At 37.5% G+C, this 20,000-nt stretch overlaps 1 protein-coding gene across 5 annotated transcripts in view; it reads right to left on the bottom strand.

Moving 5' to 3' along the window:
- Nucleotides 1-20,000, bottom strand: part of LOC123511276 (solute carrier organic anion transporter family member 74D-like) — a 52,118-nt gene that overhangs the window by 25,538 nt on the left and 6,580 nt on the right. For 3 of the 5 annotated variants that reach the window (XR_006676733.1, XM_045267030.1, XM_045267028.1), the window contains exons 2-8: nt 9,851-10,030; nt 6,357-6,489; nt 5,693-5,914; nt 4,268-4,462; nt 3,590-3,730; nt 150-356; nt 1-37 (exon numbers count right to left, since the gene is read on the bottom strand). The exon at nt 1-37 is cut by the window's left edge and continues 128 nt beyond it. Coding sequence is in view for 4 of the 5 variants with exons in the window: in XM_045267030.1 (XP_045122965.1) it covers nt 1-37; nt 150-356; nt 3,590-3,730; nt 4,268-4,462; nt 5,693-5,914; nt 6,357-6,489; nt 9,851-10,030 (1,115 nt within the window). In the remaining variant the exon portion in view is untranslated. Of the gene's footprint in view, nt 38-149; nt 357-3,589; nt 3,731-4,267; nt 4,463-5,692; nt 5,915-6,356; nt 6,490-9,850; nt 10,034-10,351; nt 10,390-20,000 lie in introns of those variants that run through there. The other 2 variants (XM_045267031.1, XM_045267029.1) reach the window with 2 other exon arrangements.

Below are 20,000 nucleotides of genomic sequence, written 5' to 3'. Positions count from 1 at the left end.
TTATTGGTGAACAGCCGCTTCAGGGCCTTGCCGAGGTCTGGGGGAGGGAAGGCAGGAGGAGGAAGTAGATGAGGGTATGATGGAGTGATGACAAGCTTCAATGCAACATTCATGGTCACAGTTACCACAAGGTTCGAGACAACACTCACTCTTGATGGTGGGTTTGGCTTGCTCCTTCTTCTTGTTGTGAAGGGTGCGGTAGTGCATCGGGCTCTTGTTACCTCCTGCCTTTCGGTTCTTCTCGGCCTGGCGCAGATACCTCTTGCCTTCTCGTCTCAGCGTTGCCGGCAGTTTACGTGGGAAGAAGAAGAGAGGGATGGCAGAGACCACGAGAGCCCCGCCCAGGAACACGAGGCCTGCATGGTGGAGGGACAAATAAGGAGGCGGTGAAGGGAAGGAAGGAAGGAAGGAAGGATAGCAAGATGGAATAAAAGATGGAATAAAAGAAGTGTAAGGAAAACGTAGATGCAGACAAGGAAGATTAATAATAATAATAATAATAATAATAATAATAATAATAATAAGAAGAAGAAGAAGAAGAAGAAGAAGACAGCGAGAAAGAAAAAAAGACAGCGACAACGACGACGACGACGGCGATGATGACGAAGGATAAGAATAAGAAGACTAGCACCAGCAGAACCAGCAGCAGGAGCAACACCAGCAGCAGGAGGAGGAGCAACAACAACAGCAGCAGTAGCACAAGCAGCAGCAACAGCAACAACAACAACAACAACAACAACAACAACAACAACAACAACAGAAACATGAAAATTAGAAAGAAAATGAATTAGTCTTCAATAAAAACTCTCTCTCTCTCTCTCTCTCTCTCTCTCTCTCTCTCTCTCTCTCTCTCTCTCCAAAAAATATTTGCGAAATGGCCTATTACGTATGAACATACCTTAAAAAAATATAGAAATACATTGACAACTGTGATAAAAAGAGCTAAATCCAATTATTATAAAACTAAGATAAACGACAACATAGGCAATACCAGGAAGACATGGGAGATCATCAATGATTTACTGGGTAAGAATACTCGCCAGACACAGGACTTAATCAGTTTCAAAGATAACAACGCCCCGAACAAACATATCTATTTAATAACTTTTTTGCAACATTGCAAATACGATACATAAAGATATGCAACCCTCACCAACACCATTCACTGCCTATCTCCCTGAGCCAACAAATTTTTCGTTTTTCATGTCACCAACATCAGCCCAAGAAATTGAAACTAATAAAATCACTTAAAACCACGGCTCCTGGATACGATTCAATAGATATTAAGATTGTAAAGAGATGCAGTCATATCATATCGAAGTTCTTGGAACATTTAATAAATCGATCATTTGTTGAGGGTATGTTCCCTAAGAAACCTCAGATTGCTAAAATCATTCCTATATTCAAGAAAGGTGACAAATCATCACATTCTAATTATAGACCAGTTTCCATTCTCCCTTGTTTTAGCAAAATAATTGAAAAAATTATGGCCAAGATTATTAAACTACTTAACCAAGAATTCTCTCCTGATTAACAACCAATATGGATTTAGACCCAATTATAGTACCGAGCTGGCAGTTCAGCAGCTCTGTCAACATATATATGATGCCATAGACAATAAGCTTTACCAAATAACCATTTTCTGTGACCTCACAAAAGCTTTTGACACACTCTCACATTCTATATTATTAAAGAAACTTGAAATTTATGGCATACGGGGCAAAACAAATGACTGGTTCAAAAGTTATTTGAGCAATAGACAACAATATACTGTTTTTAATAACATTGCATCAACACGACAGAGCATTAGTTTTGGAGTTCCACAAGGCTCCATTCTTGGTCAACTTTTGTTTTTAATTTACATAAATGATATCACGCGCACTAGTAATAAATTGAGTTTCTTACTTTTTGCCGATGATACTAACATCTTTATTAAGAAAATCAATATCAAGGATCTAGAGACAATAGTAAACCAAGAACTAATAAACATATCGCACTGGATGAAAAGCAATAAATTATCGTTAAATGTTAATAAGACCGTTTTTATGATCTCACATTCCACTATGGTCCAGACACCACAAATACACATAAAAATTGATAACCTTTCTTTGAAACAGGTAAATGAAATAATTTTTGCGGGGGTTAATATCGATAGCTCATTAAAATGGAAATCACACATTGAAGAAATCAAAACAAAATTAAGTAAAGTCACTGGGATATTATACAGAATCAGGGAAGACATTCATGCAGACAGCGTAAAACAAATTTATTTTTCATTAGTTTACCCTCATATTATTTACTGTTGTTCTGTATGGGGAGGTGCATTCAAGACTTTAACGGAAAGCCTCTTTGTAGCACAAAAGAAATTATTACGATTTATGTATCATCGGCAGCGGTACGACCACACACATCCTATATTCAGTGAACAAAAACTCTTAAAACTACCAGACATAATATATCTACAGACACTTTTATTCGTATATAGAGCCTTAACTGATTCTCCAGCAGATTGCAAATTTGAAATGATTTCTCGGCCTAACAGTAGCAGACAAAACCTTAGAATTCCTTTGTGTAGAACCAGCCACGCTCAGCAAAGCATCCCCGTGAGAGGAGCCAGATGCTGGAATCAGCTACCTAACAACTTAAAGAACGCTGTCTCACGAGCCTGCCTAAAAGATACAATAAAAAATATGCAGTTATCGAAATACAATGACAATGTCTAGATTTTTTTTTTTCTCTCTCGTTCCTTGTTTCACGTTTACTCCTCGATGCAATGGCCGTATTATATCCATGAATTGTTATCATTATTGTCATTATTATCAGTATTAGTATTATTATTTTTATTATTTTTATTATTATTACTATTATTATGTATTATTATTACTATTATTATTATTATTATTATTATTATTATTATTATTATTATTATTATTATTATTATTATTATTATTATTATTATTATTATTATTATTTATCATTATCATTATTATTATTATTATTATTATTATTATTATTATTATTATTATTATTATTATTATTACTATTATTATTATTATTATTATCATTATTGTTATCATTATATTTGTTATTATCTTTATTAGTTTAATTGTTATTATTATTATAAATATTATTTGTATCATTATCATTATTGTTAATGTTACCATTATTATATTGATACAATTTTTTGTAGTGTATTATTTATCTACTATTATTTTTATTAATGTCATTGTTTTTATTTTGACGTGTATTGTGATTAGTCATTACCGCTAGTATTGACTTTAATATTATGCTTTCTTAAGAACTTTTCATTTAAAATGTCGTATATATGTTTCCATATTTGTCGTATATATGTTTCCATATTATGTCCAAGATTTTTTCGTTATTGTAAACAGTTAGGGCCCGTCACATGACACCTCTTCATTTATGTAAGTCAAAATAGGTCCATAAAAGAGGTAACACTCAATGGACCTTGGCTGTTACGTAACCCATTGTTATATCTTATATATGTATATGTTTAAGGCCCAATAAATGTATCAGTATCAGTATCAGTCTCTCTCTCTCTCTCTCTCTCTCTCTCTCTCTCTCTCACCGAGCCACCACGCGCCCAGCCACCGCGGGTCCTTCTTGGAGATATTGGGTTCCTTGGAAGGGTCGATCCAGTAGGACAGCATGCGCGCCCCCAACATGAACCCCAGCACGGGCCCCAGGATGCGCAGCAGGATGGTCAGGGCTGTGCGGGAACAAAAGGGGACGTAGAAACAGATTTAACAAAGCGTCTCTCTTTAATAAGGATTGTGTTTTGAAGACTCCTCAGATGTTTGCTGTGTTCTCATGGTGTGTTTTGCTGACTGGTGTAGAATTCTTAAGGTATTTATTGGTATCGGCAGGTGGTGTGAGAAAGTAGTGGATATGAGGATAATTGATATATTCCAATGGCTTGTTAGGTTTTCTGTTTGAGTAAGGTATATCTCTTATCTATGTATTTGTCATCTAACAATATTCCTCTACCAATATACGTATATATATCGTCTATCTATCTATGAATCAACCAATATCTTTCAGTATTTATCTATATATCTATCTGTCTGCATGCTTAAAAAAAACACTACTATTTCTACTACTGCTACTACTATTACTACTACTACTACTACTACTACTACTACTACTACTACTACTACTAGTACTTCAACAACAACAACAACAACTACTACTACTACTACTACTACTACGCACTACTACTCGCACAACCACCACCATCAGCACTGACTATAGTAAAGCGGGTAGGTCTTCTTGTTGATGTTGTCGTCGAGGTAGGAGACACCGATGCTGTAGAAGAGGCTGATGGAGATGCCTACGAAGAACTGCGACAGGAACAACAAGATCATGACCCCCACGTACTCCGAGCCGCGGTAGTCGTCGCTGCAGTCTTCCTTACTTCCCGTGTGGCACAGTTCCTCCGCGGCTGTAGAGTAGAAGGGAGGAAGAGAAGTGGTTAAAAGAAGGAGATCTGAAGAAGTACCGGTAACGTGATTTAATTTTTTTTCTTACTTATTTGCTATTTTTTTGAGTTGCAAGGCTGTACAGGCGTGGAAAAGGAGGAAGGGAGATTTGAAGGAGTATTGTAAGTGAGAGTTTTTCTTTTAATTGATTAGTTGTAAGGAGGGTTTGAAAAGAGTATTGAAAATGTGACGATTTTAATTCGATTACGTAAGAGAAGGATGGGAAAGGAGAAGAACGATGATTTTCAAAGAATAAGGGAAATAGGAAGAGGAGAAAAAATTGACTACAAAAATTAAAAGGAATTTTGAATATGACGGAAGATGAGGATGACGAGGACGAGGATGAGATAGAGAAAGAAATAAAGGAAGAGAGGAAGGATATTAAGTACAAGAAGAATGTGGGAGGAAAGGAACATTTTAAAAGAAAGAGGTTAGATAAGAAGAACGAGGAGGAGACGGATAAAAGAAAGAACGATGCTAAGAAAGACGAGATAAGAAGACTTCATGCTAACAAGTTGTATATTCTTGGAGATAATTTCATCCGCCTCACTTCAATCAGTCACTCGCACGCATCTTTTTTACTCAACACACTCATACAAACAAACACACACTAAACCTCACTTTCCCCAACACCTTCCCTCAACATTCACTAAAATCTATCTCTCCTTCAACTCCCTTACTCTTCCATCCAATCTTTTCGCTGCTACCTCGACACGATCACCGCCACCCTTCCCGCTCCTTCTTCTCTTTAAAGCAAGGATTCTCAACCTTTTCTCCATCATTTACTCCCCTCGGCTTGATATATCTTCTTTACTCCCATACACTCAATCCAAAGCCATAACAAAAACAGTGTTTAGTGTAGATAGAATTATTACTCAATTATGAGGTCCATTAATTTACCTCCTGCCATGAAATTTTTTACCCCGAAGCGGAAATTTATCCCTGGTTGAGAATCCTTGCTCTAAAGTCACTTCTGCGCCCCACCTCCACTACTCCCAAAGGCCTCTAGTCTACATGAAGATACATAGGTTTTAAAGGGTGTTCTTACCGTTGTAGTGACAAATTAACAAAATTTCTATACTATCAAGAGGCGAAACACTCATGAAAACCTCTGCAGTTAATTAACTCTGTGGTCTTTGAAAACAGTCGTGGTAGGACAGCGAAGAATTTCAGAATGCTGGCCAGACACTCACACTTAGAACCTGTCTCGTTTGAAGCTGACACTGCCGCCAATACAGCCTCCGCACCCGTTCCCGCTCCGTAGAAGAAGTGCGGGAGGGAGGCGGTGAAGCAGGAGGCGGCAGTGAAAAGCGCGCCCACGGCAAGCCAGCGGGGGCGGTGTCCGAAGGTGCCGTAGTAACTCAGGAAGATGGCGAGCAACACTTGGGAGATGTCATTGCCCGCGAGGATGATACCTGTGTGTATACATGGGGGTGGGTGGGTGGGTGGGATGAGGGAATATTAGTGAATATACCGGTATTTAAAACTTACTGTAATATATGAGCAAATAAGTCAGTGCATACGTAAATAGAGAGATGGAAAGTACTAGTAAATGAAGAAAGAAAAATAATCTACTCGTATATGGACAACAATAAAAACAACAATTGGGAAGAGAGAGAGGAAGAAAAACAATAACAATATATTCTTTAATGAAGAGAAAAAAAAGATATTGATAGATTCGTAAACGGAGAGAAGAGGAAAAACATTAATATCTTCGTAAGTAGAGAGAAAATAAACACTTGAGGACGATTTGATATGCCAGAGAGAGAGAGAGAGAGAGAGAGAGAGAGAGAGAGAGAGAGAGAGAGAGAGAGAGAGAGAACCTTATTTGCGTGTGTTTATCCCAGCCTCACTCACCAGTTTCTTTACTCTTCAGCTTAAATCTCTTCTCAATAGTGGAGATAACGGAGACGCTGTAGGTGAAGAACATGCCCTGCGTCAACCCCACCAGGCAGTACACCAGCATGTACACCTCCTTCGTGGCGTACTTCTGCGGAGAGAAGGGTCGGGCATATAGTAAAGTGAGGAGTGGTGAAGCGAGAAGGAAGGATAGTCGGGGAAAGTTAATACAGTAGGATCTATTTTATCATTTTCTTTGTTACCGTTATGTTTTTTTGTTTTTGTTTTTGTTGTTTTGCTTTTATCAGTGCTGTCTTTCTTACTTTCCTCCTCTGTCTCCTGCCATTCGTTCTTCAGGTATTCTTACTGTCACTTTTGTTTCTCTTCTATCTTTCCTCCACAGCTTACTGTCACTCTTCTACTGTTTCGTCGCCTCTCCGGTCCTACCAATAAAATCATCCTCTATTTTCTTCATCACCAGTTTACGGCCTCTCTTGTTCCTCTTCTATTTTTTTCCTCTACCTAACCTAATTTAAACTAATGTTAACCAAATCTATCCCATAAACTAATCTAACACCCACTTTTTTTCAGTATTTCCATACCTCTAATCCTTATGCTCATGATGTTACCGTTGGGCTCCTCCGATCACAATCTCATATCTGTATCTTGTCCTATTTCTCCAATCCCTCCTCAGGATCCCCAAAGCGGAGGTGTCTCTGGCGTTTCACCTTTATCAGATCGGGGGCACCTGAGGAGGTATTATGCTGATTTTTTTCTTAAGGACTAATACTTCTGTGTTAGAGACTCATCTCTGTGTGCTGAGCGAATAACAGAGGTGATAGTCTGGCATGGAGGTCTATATTCCTCACTCTCTCTCAACCTAAACCTTCAAACCTTGGTTTAACACAGCCTGTGCTCGCGCTATACATGATAGAAGTTGCCCACAAAAGGTACTTAAGCCTTCCATCACCTGAATCTCATGCACTTTATATTTCAGCCCGGAATCATGCTAAGTTTGGTCTTCAGTTGCCAAAACTCCTTTATTAAATAGTCAATGTCAAAATCTTTCGAATTGCAACTCCCCTCGAGACTTCTGATATTTGGCCAAAAACATCTCCAATAACTTTACTTCTTCATCTTTCCTCGTTTATTTCATTCTGATGGCACCACTGCCATCTCATCTGTCTCTAGGTCTGAACTTTTTCAAATTTTGCTAATAACTCTACCTTGGATGATTCTGGTCTTGTTCCTCTCCCCCTCCTCCTCCTGCTGACTATTTCATGCCTGTTTTATTTTTCATTTTATTTTTTTTCGATTAAAATTCTTCGCAATAATGTTTTCCATGCCCTGGCTGGCCTCAACCCTCGGAAGACCTGATGGAGTCCCTCTTATTGTTCTCAAAATCTGTGCTTCTGTGCTTGCATCTTGCCTGACCAAACTCTTTCAACTATGCCTATCAACTTTTACCTTTCCTTCTTGCTGGAAGTTTGCCTACATTCAGCCTGCTCCTAAAAAGGGTGACCGTTCTAATCCCTCAAAGCTTTAATCTCTTTCTTATCTAAAGTGTCTTCAATAGGAAGATTCTTAAACATCTGTCACTTCATAATCTTCTATCTGATCGCCAGTATGGCATCCGTCAAGGCCGCTCTATTGGTGAACTTCTGGCTTTTCTTACTGAGTCTTAGTCATCCTCTTTTAGAGATTAGTGAAAATTTGTTTTGATAGTCTTGCACAAAGCTTTGATCTCCTAACTACCCTTCTACGGTTTCCATCCTTCTATCTGCTACTTTATCTCAAGTTTTCTTTCCGACCGGTCTATTGCTGCTGTGGTAGACGGCCAATGTTCTTCTAAATCAATCTATTAACAGTAGTGTTCCTCAGGGTACTGTCCTATCACCCACTCTCTTCCTATTATCAATCAATGATCTAAACCAAACTTCTTGTCCTATCCATTCCTACGCTGATGATACCACCCTACACATTTCCATATCTTTTTAAAGACGACCAACCTTTCAGGAAGTTAACCAATCACGCGGGGACGGCACGGAACGCCTGACTTCTGATCTTTCTAAGATTTTTGATTGGGGCAGAGAAAACTTAGTAGTGTTCAATGCCTCAAAAACTCAATTCCTCCAACTATCAACTCGACACAACCTTCCAGACATCTATCTCCTCTTCAATGACATTCTATTGTCACCCCCTCTTCTACATTGAACATCCTCGGTCTGTCCTTTATTTATAATCTAAATTGGAAAATTCACATTTCATTTTTATTCTTTATTCTTTCATTTATGGGAGGCGGTGGTATAGTGAATAAAGTGGTAAACGTGGGATCGGGCAGACGTCCATGCATAGGTTCGCATCCCACCACGTATCGCCTTGATACTTTTCCATTTGTCGAGTGGTTTAAAGTTACCTACATGTCTACATGATACCCAGGTTCGAGGTGGTTTTGTGATGGTGTTATTGTATTGGATCATCTCAGTCACTCCGGAGTCACCAGTGTGACGGTATAGGGTGATCCGTACAAACCACTTATTAGTCGAGATCACCCTACACCATCACACTGGTGACAACGGAGTTACTGAGATGATCCACTACAGTTACACCTAACAGGCGCTTAGGTGGTGATATGGGCCCTAATATGGGTACTACTATAAATAAAATTGCCTGCGCCACTAATGGGTAGAAGCTTAACAGCGCTTCCAATACTCTTCAAATTACCTACAGGCGCTATAGGTCAGGACATAAAAAAAAAGATAACAAATAAATAATCTGCTGCTAAAACAACTTTTATGAAGTTAGGCGTTCTGAGGCGTTTCTGCCAGTTTTTAACTTTCCCACCTGCTAACTCTATATGAGTATGTACTCCATGTATGGAGTACTCTTCGCTTGTGTGTGTGTGTGTGCGTGTGTGTGGGAGGGGGCTTCACTCACACAGTTTTATTAGACAGGATGGAATCTAAAGCTTTTCGTTTCATCAGTTCTTCCCTGACTGACTGTTTTCAGCCTTTTCTCACCGCCGCAATGTTGCATCTTTTGCTATTTTCTAACGCTATTTTCATGCCATCTGCTCTTCTCATCTCCTAACTGCATGTCTCCTCTCCTCCTGCGGCCTCGTTTCGCAAGAGCTTCTTCCTTTCATTTTACTCTCTCTAACTCTCTAATACAAGAGCAAATCAGTACTCTCAGTCATTCATATCTTCCCTGGTAAACTCTGCAACTCCCTGCCTGCTTCTGTATTTCCATCTTTCTGTGACTTGACCTCATTTAAGAGGGAAGTTTCAAGACATTTATCTCTTTCCTTTAGCTAACTCTCTCAGACTTGCACGGGGACTCGCATTCTAAGTGAGCCTCTTTTTACTATTTTTTTTTCTTTTCTTTTTCCTTGACCAGTTTCCTCCAGTTACATGTAAAAGAACCTGACCATAATGTAACACATCCTAGCTCTCAGATGGAATTGCTAATGTTATTTTAATATCATCGCTTACTACTGTTTCGTGGCTCCTTACCTGCAGCCACGAAGGAGTGCAGGGACCCAAGCCACAGCGTGTCTCCTCGTAGTCCTCGGCAGAGAAGAGCTGTCGCAGTTTAGCCTCCTCTTCCTCCTTCGTCATCCCGGTTCTGCTACCATCCTCGCATCCTCCTTCACCACTGCCATTCTCCGCACGTCGCTTCTTCTTGGCTATCATCTGCTGGTGAAAAGGAGTGAAAATTTCCTTATCTTGTCTTACAGCCTTATACTCTCTTACTCTCATGAACCACTTGGCTATCTAATCCCTCCTCTTTATCATTCATCTGTCTGGTATTCCCTCCAGAGTTGTTTACTGCTTAACATTCTACCCTGCCCCCCGAATCAAGCCTTTCACTACTCCCAGCTGCCATCACTCAACTCTCAATGATTTCCGGCCCAACACTTATCCTACTGCTAGTCTTCCTTCCCCCTTCATCATTCAGCTTCCTAATGCTTACCTGCTTAACATTCCACTTTATCCCTGCCGCTCACCACTCACCTGGGTGCTGCTGTTACTACCGTCAGATCGCCAGCGTCCCTTGCTGAAGAAAATGGACAATGCTCTATTTCTACTTTCCTTCTTTGTCACGTTTTCTCACTCAGTAATTGCCTTTGAGTTATGTTTATGCTTTTTCTTTCCCCCTGTCTCTCTCTCTCTCTCTCTCTCTCTCTCTCTCTCTCTCTCTCTTTCACTCACTTTCTCTTTCAATAAGCGTGCATTCTCCTCTTCCCGTCTTTGACTTCTCCCAAACCGTGATAATTTGAATGTCTTTCTTCGTCAGATTTTGAAATTTTCCGTTTGACTGGAACAGTTTTGAGTCATGTTTATGCTACACTTCTTTTTCCTTTGCTTCTTTTTTGGTCTCCTTCCTTATTTTTTCTTCTTTCTTTCTTTCTTTTCAACACACTTGCATCCCGATTCTCAGTTTTCCCAAGTGTAACATTTTAGTTTGTCTCACTTAACTCTATTCTAATGCATACTTGTTTTTGTTTTTTTTTGCGTTGGTTTTGTGTGTTTTGACTTCCGTATACAAGAATTTTCCACAGTAATCTTTGGGAGTGTTACACCTCACTGTCTTGCCTGCTGGGAAGAATTATTATCGGACGCCATTATGTTTCAAAAGTGTAAAGCTTCATTGTCTGTTGTTTCTGTCATTCTCCTGATGTATGGAAAATCTTCGCAGACTTTTTGTGCCTTCAATCTTTGTTATTCAATTTGCATAATCTATTTATCTATTTATCTATCAATTCATTTAATTATTCATTTATTTATCTACTTGTGTAAGTGATTGTAAAGTAAAATCATATTGCTCTTCCCTCTACCATCGTTATAGTGTCCCATACCCTCACCACTTCACTTACTTTTCTTTATTTTTAAGACTTTTACGCTCAAAAAATAATTTCCCTAACCTCTTTTACTTCTTGAAATATATCTACTATATGCTGTTGGAGTTTATTTGGTATAGCGTTATTCAGTGTACTCCCAACATCTAGCTTGGGATCGGCAGGATAACATAAATCTTTCTATTTTTTTTTCAGGTGTCTCGAAGCATCCGAGGCTTTCAGACATGACAGAAACGACAGATGTTCTTTCTACTTTGGCCTATATTCTTTAACACTTGGGCGGCCTATCTCGAGTACTTTTAACAAACTGCAGTGGATGTTATCATTGTCAGAAGCCTGGCGATGGAGCTACTCCTGATTGACCTGTTTTTGGAGGCGTTTGAATGGTATCACTGTTTATCTGCCTATCTCTCCCCCTTTATTCTTACCTATCTACTTTTCTGTTTATCTAGCTATCTATTTATCTATCTATCTAACTCACTAAATAACTAATTAACTGTCTATTTATCTTTCTAACTCACTAAACAACTAATTAACTAACTATCTGTCTATCTATTTATTTATCTATTTATTTGTCTTTCTATATATATGACACGTGGTCTCTCTCTCTCTCTCTCTCTCTCTCTCTCTCTCTCTCTCTCTCTCTCTCTCTCTCTCTCTGTTAATACTCAGCCTTTACATAATACTTTTACATTGGGTTTTGACGGGGTAAAGGAGGTATTTTGGGTATCTCCTATCTCAAAGCCCACCAACTCTTTGGCTGTTACTGTTCTTATTGATTTAGTGATAATTACTGCAGTGTATCACTTATGCCACTATGAATCTTGTATTATCACTTCACTTATTCACTTTTGCTCTATGTACACTCGTGTCACTGTCACGCACTTCACTTAGCCATTATGCATCTTATGTTATCACTTAACTTATTCACTTATGCTCTATGTACACTCGTGTCACTGTCACGCACTCTCTCTCTCTCTCTCTCTCTCTCTCTCTCTCTCTCTCTCTCTCTCTCTCTCTCTCTCTCTCTCTCTCTCTCTCTCTCTCTCTCTCTCTCTCTCTCTCTCTCTCTATATATATATATATATATATATATATATATATATATATATATATATATATATATATATATATATATATATATATATATATATATATATATATATATATATATATATATATATATATATATATATATATATATATATATATATATATATATATATATATATATCTGTCTATTTATCTATCTTTCTATGTATGTATTTAGCTATAAGAACATAAGATAATAAGAAAAGCTGCAAGAAGTTCTTAGGCCTACATGTGAAAATCTATGTATGTATGTATGTATATCTATCTATCTATCTATCTATCTATCTATCTATCTACCTGACCCTCTGTTTATCTACTTATCCATCTTCCAAATTCTTATATACCAATCACATCATTTACATCTACCTATCTATCTATTTATCTACACACTTGCGTCACTCCCCTATCTCCCTGTCCTCAGTCTTGCCATCCAACCCATACACTCTCCCTGGCTCCTCTTACTCTGCTACCGGGAGTTCTCAGCACCTAACCACGCTAATAGGGTCAGGTAGCGGTAGGTTAGTAACGTCCTTGCCCGCATCCCCCACATCGGCAGTTTTGTTCGTATCCCTCTACTCTGCGTGTTAATAGCCCAGGAATGGAAAAGAATGGAGGAAGGAAGAAAAGAACGAAGAAATAAGAAAAGAGAATATAAGAAAGTTGAGAAACGAAAGGAAGGAAGGAAAGAAAAAAAAAGAACGAAGGAAACGAGACAAAAGGAAAGGAAGGAGAGAAAACAAAACGAGAAAATAAACAGATAAATGACGTCAAGCAAAAAATGAAATATAATACTTGAAAAAGGAAAGAGAGAGAGAAAAGAGAATAAAGGAAGGAAGGAAGGATGGAAGGAAGTAGAGGAAGGAATGAAGGAAAAGAAAAAAACGAAATTAAAGAAAGAACAAAGAAAAAATAGAAACGAAGAAAGGAAAAAAAGAAAGAAAGGAAATAAAGAAGGGAAGAAGGAAGTGAAGAAAGAAAAAGAATGAATGAAAAGAAACAAAAGGAAAGAAAGAAAAAAGAAAGAAAGAAAGTCAAACATATAATCAAATAAGTGAGAAAAGGAAAGAAATAAAAAACAAAGAAAGAAAGAAAATATAAAGAATAAAAGAAGAAAAGAAGCAAAGAAGGAAGAAAGAAAGGAAGGAAGGAAGGAAAAGAAAGAAAGATACCAAAAGTAAAGAAAGGAAAATGACAAAGAAAGAAAGAAAGAAAGAAAGAATGACAGAAATCCAGAAAAGAAAGAAAAAGAAAAAGAAAAAGAACGATGTCAAAGAAGTAAAAAGAAAGGAAGAAAGGAAAATAAAAAAGAAACAAATACAGAAAAAAGACAAAAACAAAGAAACGAATAGAGGAAAAAAGAAAAACAAGAAAGAAAAGGAAAAGAAGAGAAACGAAAGAAAGGGAAACAACAAACGTTAGTCAGACACACCGCCGAAACGTTGCATCTCTTTTTATCTTTTATCGCTATTTTCGTGCAAACTGCTCTACTGATCTTGCTAACTGCATGCCCCCCATCCTCCTGCGGCCTTGCTACACATCTCTCATCCCTATTCTGTCCAACTCTCTAACGTAAGAGTTAACCAGTACTCTCAATCATTCATACCTTTCACTGGTAAACTCTGAAACTCCCTCCCTGCATCTGTATTTCCGACTTCCTACGACTTGTTTTCTTTAGAGAGGCAGGTATCGAGGCATTTACTCCTTAATTTTGGCTGACGCTTTTTTTTTTATTGTAGAAACCAGCATTCAAGTGGGCCTTTTTTTTTTCCCTTGGCTGGCCCTCTTTCCTACATAAAAAAAAAAAAACTCGAGATGAAAAGCGACAAAACAAAACCGAAGGGAAGCAGAAAGGAAAGTTTAAGTCAGAAGCAAATTTTCAATACTCTTAGTTCACAGGACACACTATTTGATGTAGGGGCAGGGCAGTCAAAGGCTCCTCCCCTTCACTCGGCCTGACTGGTGATGTGTGGTGCCCTAAGGAAGCTTCTTATTCTTCTGTTTCTCTCTCTCTCTCTCTCTCTCTCTCTCTCTCTCTCTCTCTCTCTCTCTCTCTCTCTCTCTCTTACTACAGTGAGTAACAAAATTTTGACTTTTTTTTGTCTTTCGTCAATTAATGTTATTTTCTATTTCCTTTCATCTAAAAAACGAAGAATATAATGCTTATTCTCTTTAAACTTTGATTTTTATAAACTGGCCAGCGATGTTTTGAAATCCAGACATTCTACACTAATTTGGTGAAAAAATTAAAGAACTTTTTAGATGACTCCAGAACCTTCAAAACTATTCTTTCCAAACGTTTCATGAACTTCTAGAACATTCTTGCAACGTATATGGCAGTATAAATGCAGGGAACTTATGCTCAACAGGTCAGTTCACTTCTAGCCGTTAATGTGTAAACAAGTCGATCGTCATCAGTCATTACTATCTGCATTCATCAAGTATGGCATCCAGAGGTTGTAAGCATCCGGCAGACGCATTTTGCTACGTCTGTGGCGAGTTTATCAAAACTAGAGGTAAAAAGTACTCTCTGGAAAGATCACTGAAAATGCGCGAGGCCTACAATGCATATTTCGGCATGCCTGTCGGGGATCAGGACAAACCTTGGGCACCTCATTTCACCTGCGAGCTCTGCAAAAGAACTCTAAAAGCTAAGAAAAACTACTATATATATATATATATATATATATATATATATATATATATATATATATATATATATATATATATATATATATATATATATATATATATATATATATATATATATATATATATATATATATATATATATATATATATATATATATATATATATATATATATATATATATATATATATATATATATATATATATATATATATATATATATATATATATATATATATATATATATATATATATATATATATATATATATATATATATATATATATGGAATTTGCTAGATGAGAGTGTGCACATATCAGGTCAGAGAAAGCGTCACCAGCATTTTTCAAGCTTTTTCACTCGTCAAGATGAGCTTTGCTTTTGCCACAATGTGACCGGTCTGTTTGACCTCAAAGAGTGGCGGCTCTTTATCGACAGCTCGTGCAGAAGCCTCAAAGCAGCTCAAAGAGGAATACAAGAGTGTCAAGATGTTGTTAGATGCCTTGAAATATGAAGAGTACCGTTGGGAGGTTATAGGAGACTTCAAAATGGTGGCTTTCCTGATGGGTCTCCAAAGCGGCTTTACCAAGTATCCTTGTTATCTTTGCCTTTGGGACAGAAGAACTACTCATTTCTAATGTGTCTATTGTCTCACTGGTGTAATTCTAGAATAAATAAATGCTGTTATTGCATTATATGTCGTTTTGTATCTACTTTGTTCAAGTCAAACTTCAAATTTGCCACTTTGTCCCTATGAGAATGGGTAAATTTGAAAAATGTCATTATCCTGGACACAAAAGCAAAATTAGAAATGAATATAAGTACTTTTAATGTTTTCTAGACATAAGTAAATAAGAAATAACAGTTTCAACTCAAGGACAAAAGCTTTGTTACACGGTGAGCTATCAATTTGTTTGTTTCAGGGTATACATGTTTCTTTTCATTTGCTATTTTCTTTATGTTTTTTAGACCAGTCTCTCTGAGGTTAAAGAAGGAATAGGAAATAGGAAAAGAGAAAAAATAAGAAAAAAAATCATTGTCTACATCTGAACTATAAACACTTCGCAGTTTCCTCTTTTAAACCTTTCTCTCTGTTAGACTTTCTTCTTCTTTTCTTCAGGTATTATAAAATCACGTTTAGTACTATTTACTTTTTTTCTTGTAATATTCCATCTCTGTTTTTCCTTCATTCACTTTTCCTTTATTTTTTCTTTTCTTTCGTTCCTTTTAACTTCTCATATAATCCATTTATTTTCTTCCTCTTTTTCTCTTTCCTTCTTTTTGTTTTTCAATCATTCCTTCTTCCTTTCTTTTTCTCTCCTCTCCCCATACCATTTGGAACTGTATTAATCACTCGTATAACCATTCATTGAGTCAAGAATTCGATATTTCTCAATACATCAAATTCAAAACACGCGGCCAAGAACTGAACATCATCTCGCCTCCTGACGCGGCAATATTCCTGATCCTGCAGTCTTGAAGGTGATGGGTTAGATAGGAAATCTCATGCAAAAACCACTTCGTCAGGGTGACACGCGATCACCTCGAGATAAGGAAAGAGAAAATAATGTTTGGAACGCAGCCAGAACCACGTCATGCAGTGATATTGAATACTAATGTTGAGTTTTTGGCCTATCTTTTTTTCAATGATAAGTCAGACTAATGGTGTTTTTACGGTAACCTGTGACAAGGCAGCAAATTCTATCGTCGCTGTCTTTGTGTATCTAATATCTCAAAATGAAGGACGGGAGGAGTAAGCGGATGGTTGAGGAGGGAGAGATATTGGAAGGCTGAGCACGAAGTAAAGAAAGAAAAAAAAGAGAAGAAGATTGGGAAGAGAAGAGTATAAAAGATAGAATATAAAAGTAGTAGTAGGAGTGCGCAGATGGTTGATTAAAGGAAGAGATATGAGGTAGCAGAACACATTAACGACGGAGGGAGACAAGAAAGATGATAAAGAGGAGAGAAAGAAACTATTGAAAAGAAAATATAACAGTATTTGTAGTAGTGGAATTTAGTCGATGGTTGAAAAACGGGGTTATGACAGAACAAAGTTGCAACTTAAGTAAGGAAAAAAGATGAGAAAAGGAGAGGAAGAGTAAAAATTGTAGTAGTAGTAGTAGTAGTAGTAGTAGTAGTAGTAGTAGTAGTAGTAGTAGTAGTAGTAGTAGTGGTGGTAAGCAAAAGAAGAGAGAAGATATGGAATAATTAAACGCGATAGCAACGCAATAGGGAGAAAAAAAAACGAGAATAAGAAAAGAAAACAGTAAAAAAAATAAAAGATTGCAGTAACACTAGTTGAAGTAAAATAAGTAATCAGCTGGTTAATGAAAGATATATAATAAAACTAAGCACGATATAGAAGAACGGAGAGAAAAAAAAGAGACACACACACACACACACACACACACACACACACACACACACACACACATTGATTGCCCTGATAACATAAACTCCTCTCATTAACTAAAGTATCTCATTGCCTTGCCTCTTATCGCACGTCCGTGATCAGCGAATACATTAGAGAGAACTGCTATCTTATCGGGGTCTCTCTCTGCTTATCTTCCACGTGGCTTAAGTTTGGGGAGGAGGAGGAGGAGGAGGAGGAGGAGGAGGAGGAGGAGGAGGAGGAGGAGGAGGAGGAGTATCCAAACAAAAGAAGGAAAAGCGTTCTAAGAATTGATAGAGGAAAGGCTGAAAAAAGGCAAAAATTCTGAGAAATATGTAAAGAAGTAGAAAGGAACAATTAAGAAGAAAGGATCGGAAGAAATAGGAGACAATAAGAGCTGATGGAGGAAAGGCTAATGAAAGATAAAATGAAAGGGAAGAAAGAAGAAGAAAAGGGAAAAGGGATGAAAAAGAAGGAGGAGGAGGATGAGGACCCATGGGAGATAAAAAAAAAAGAAGAAAAAGGAAAGAAAAAAACAGAATAAGAATTGATATAGAAAACTTAGGAAAAGATGAAATAAAAGCGAAAAAGTGCAAAAGAAAAAGAATACAGAAAAAGGGATGTAAAAGAAGAAAAAAAAACAAGGAGGAAACAGGGAAAGGGAAAACTAAGCTGAGAGTTGATATAGGAAAGTTATGAGATGATAAATTAAGAGAAAGAAAATAAAAGGAAAAAAAAAATGAGAAAGGAAAGAGACAGACAAGGAAAACACATATTATGAACTAAACTGAAAGAACAAAAAAGGAAAACAGACAAGAATTATAAAGAAAGGCTGAGGAATGATGAAAGAGGGGGAAAAAGGAAAAAAAAGAGGAGAGAAACAAAACAAAAAGGCGAATGAAATAAAAATAGATATTAGAAGAAAAGGAAGGAAGTAAAGAAGAAAAAGAATACAGGAAGAAGAAATAAAAAGGAGTATAGTGAAAATAATAATTGAAGGAAAAACAGGAAGACGAAGAGAAGACGAAAAGATAAATAAACGAAACAAACAGAAATATAATACGAGAAATATGGAATAAAAAGAATAACATGAAATTAAAAAGATAAAGAAAGCTAGAAAGAAAATGTGAGTGAAAGGGAAAGTTGTGTGAATAAAGTAAAACAGAAGAATGAGGAAGAGAAAGAGGATAGGAGGAGAAAATAAGTGAAGAAAAGGGAATAGAGAAATAACAATGAATAGATGAAATAAAACAGAACTGAAGGAGAATTTGATGGATTTTAGATGAGGAAAATCTCTCTCTCTCTCTCTCTCTCTCTCTCTCTCTCTCTCTCTCTCTCTCTCTCTCTCTCTGTTTGTCACTCACTTCTTACACATGATTGCACCACTTTCGCAAAATTTCCTTTCATCCACACAAGTCACCCACATCCACTCTCTCTCTCTCTCTCTCTCTCTCTCTCTCTCTCTCTCTCTCTAAAAAGTTTAGTCAGATATATTTAAACTCCTTCATTATCTTTGCTCATCATCACCATCACCACCATCACCACCACCATCATCACCACCACCATCACCACCACCACCACCATCACCACCACCATCACTACCAGCATCACCACCATCACTACCACCATCACCATCACCACCACTATCACCACCACCATCGCTTCCACTATCACCTCATTGCTTTATCTCTCAGCTCTTTACACTTGCATAAGGCTCCTCCTCCTCCTCCTCCTCCTCCTCCTCCTCCTCCTTCATTATTCTTCATTATTTTTTTTTATCTTTTCTTACTGGTGAACATAATGCCCACGATTCACTCTTTCTTCTATTCCTCTTCCTCCTCCTCCTCCTCCTATAGAAGTAGAAGTAATGATAATAACAATAGTAGTGACAGTGGGTGTAGCGGCAGTAGTAGTAGTAGTAGTAGTAGTAGTAGTAGTAGTAGTAGTAGTAGTAGTAGTAGTAGTAGTAGTAGTAGTAGTAGTAGTAGTAGTAGTAGTAGTAGTAGTAGTAGTAGTAGAAGTAGTAGTAATAGTAGTAGTAGTAGTAGCAGTAGTAGTAGTAGTAGTAGTAGTAGAGAGAGAGAGAGAGAGAGAGAGAGAGAGAGAGAGCGAAAGTGTTAGCCATCCCTCCTACAATGGCGGACGGCAAGAGAGGTGGAGAAGGTGAGCCAAGAATTGTCATTAATTTTGTCACGGCGAATGCAAGTGTAGCGACAAACAAACATGAATTATACACACTTGCCTCTTTGGACCATCACAGCGTATGTAGCCTACACCCCAGCACCACTTAATTTTTGGCATAATCAGTAACGCTCCTTGTTATTGTTCTAATGGCACTTCACCACCATTATCACCTTACTTAATAACAATAATGACCTCCTCAGCGACGTGCCCATGACAACTTTGTATATCAACACATGCATCTCCTCACCTCACGTTCTTTATAACTCTCTCTCTCTCTCTCTCTCTCTCTCTCTCTCTCTCTCTCTCTCTCTCTCTCTCTTAGCAGATGTAACATATATAATAAGGAGCATACAAGCACGTCATAAGTGTGGTTCCTTTACTATGTGGGTAAGGACGATGAAGCGAGAGAGAGAGAGAGAGAGAGAGAGAGAGAGAGAGAGAGAGAGAGAGAGAGAGAGAGAGAGAGAGAGAGAGAGAGAGAGCAACAA

This window comes from Portunus trituberculatus, chromosome 31, assembly GCF_017591435.1.
Source record: "Portunus trituberculatus isolate SZX2019 chromosome 31, ASM1759143v1, whole genome shotgun sequence".
Taxonomy (NCBI): Eukaryota; Metazoa; Arthropoda; class Malacostraca; order Decapoda; family Portunidae; genus Portunus; species Portunus trituberculatus.
Note: the sequence above shows the minus strand (reverse complement) of the source record. Positions and strands in the feature narration are given on the sequence as shown.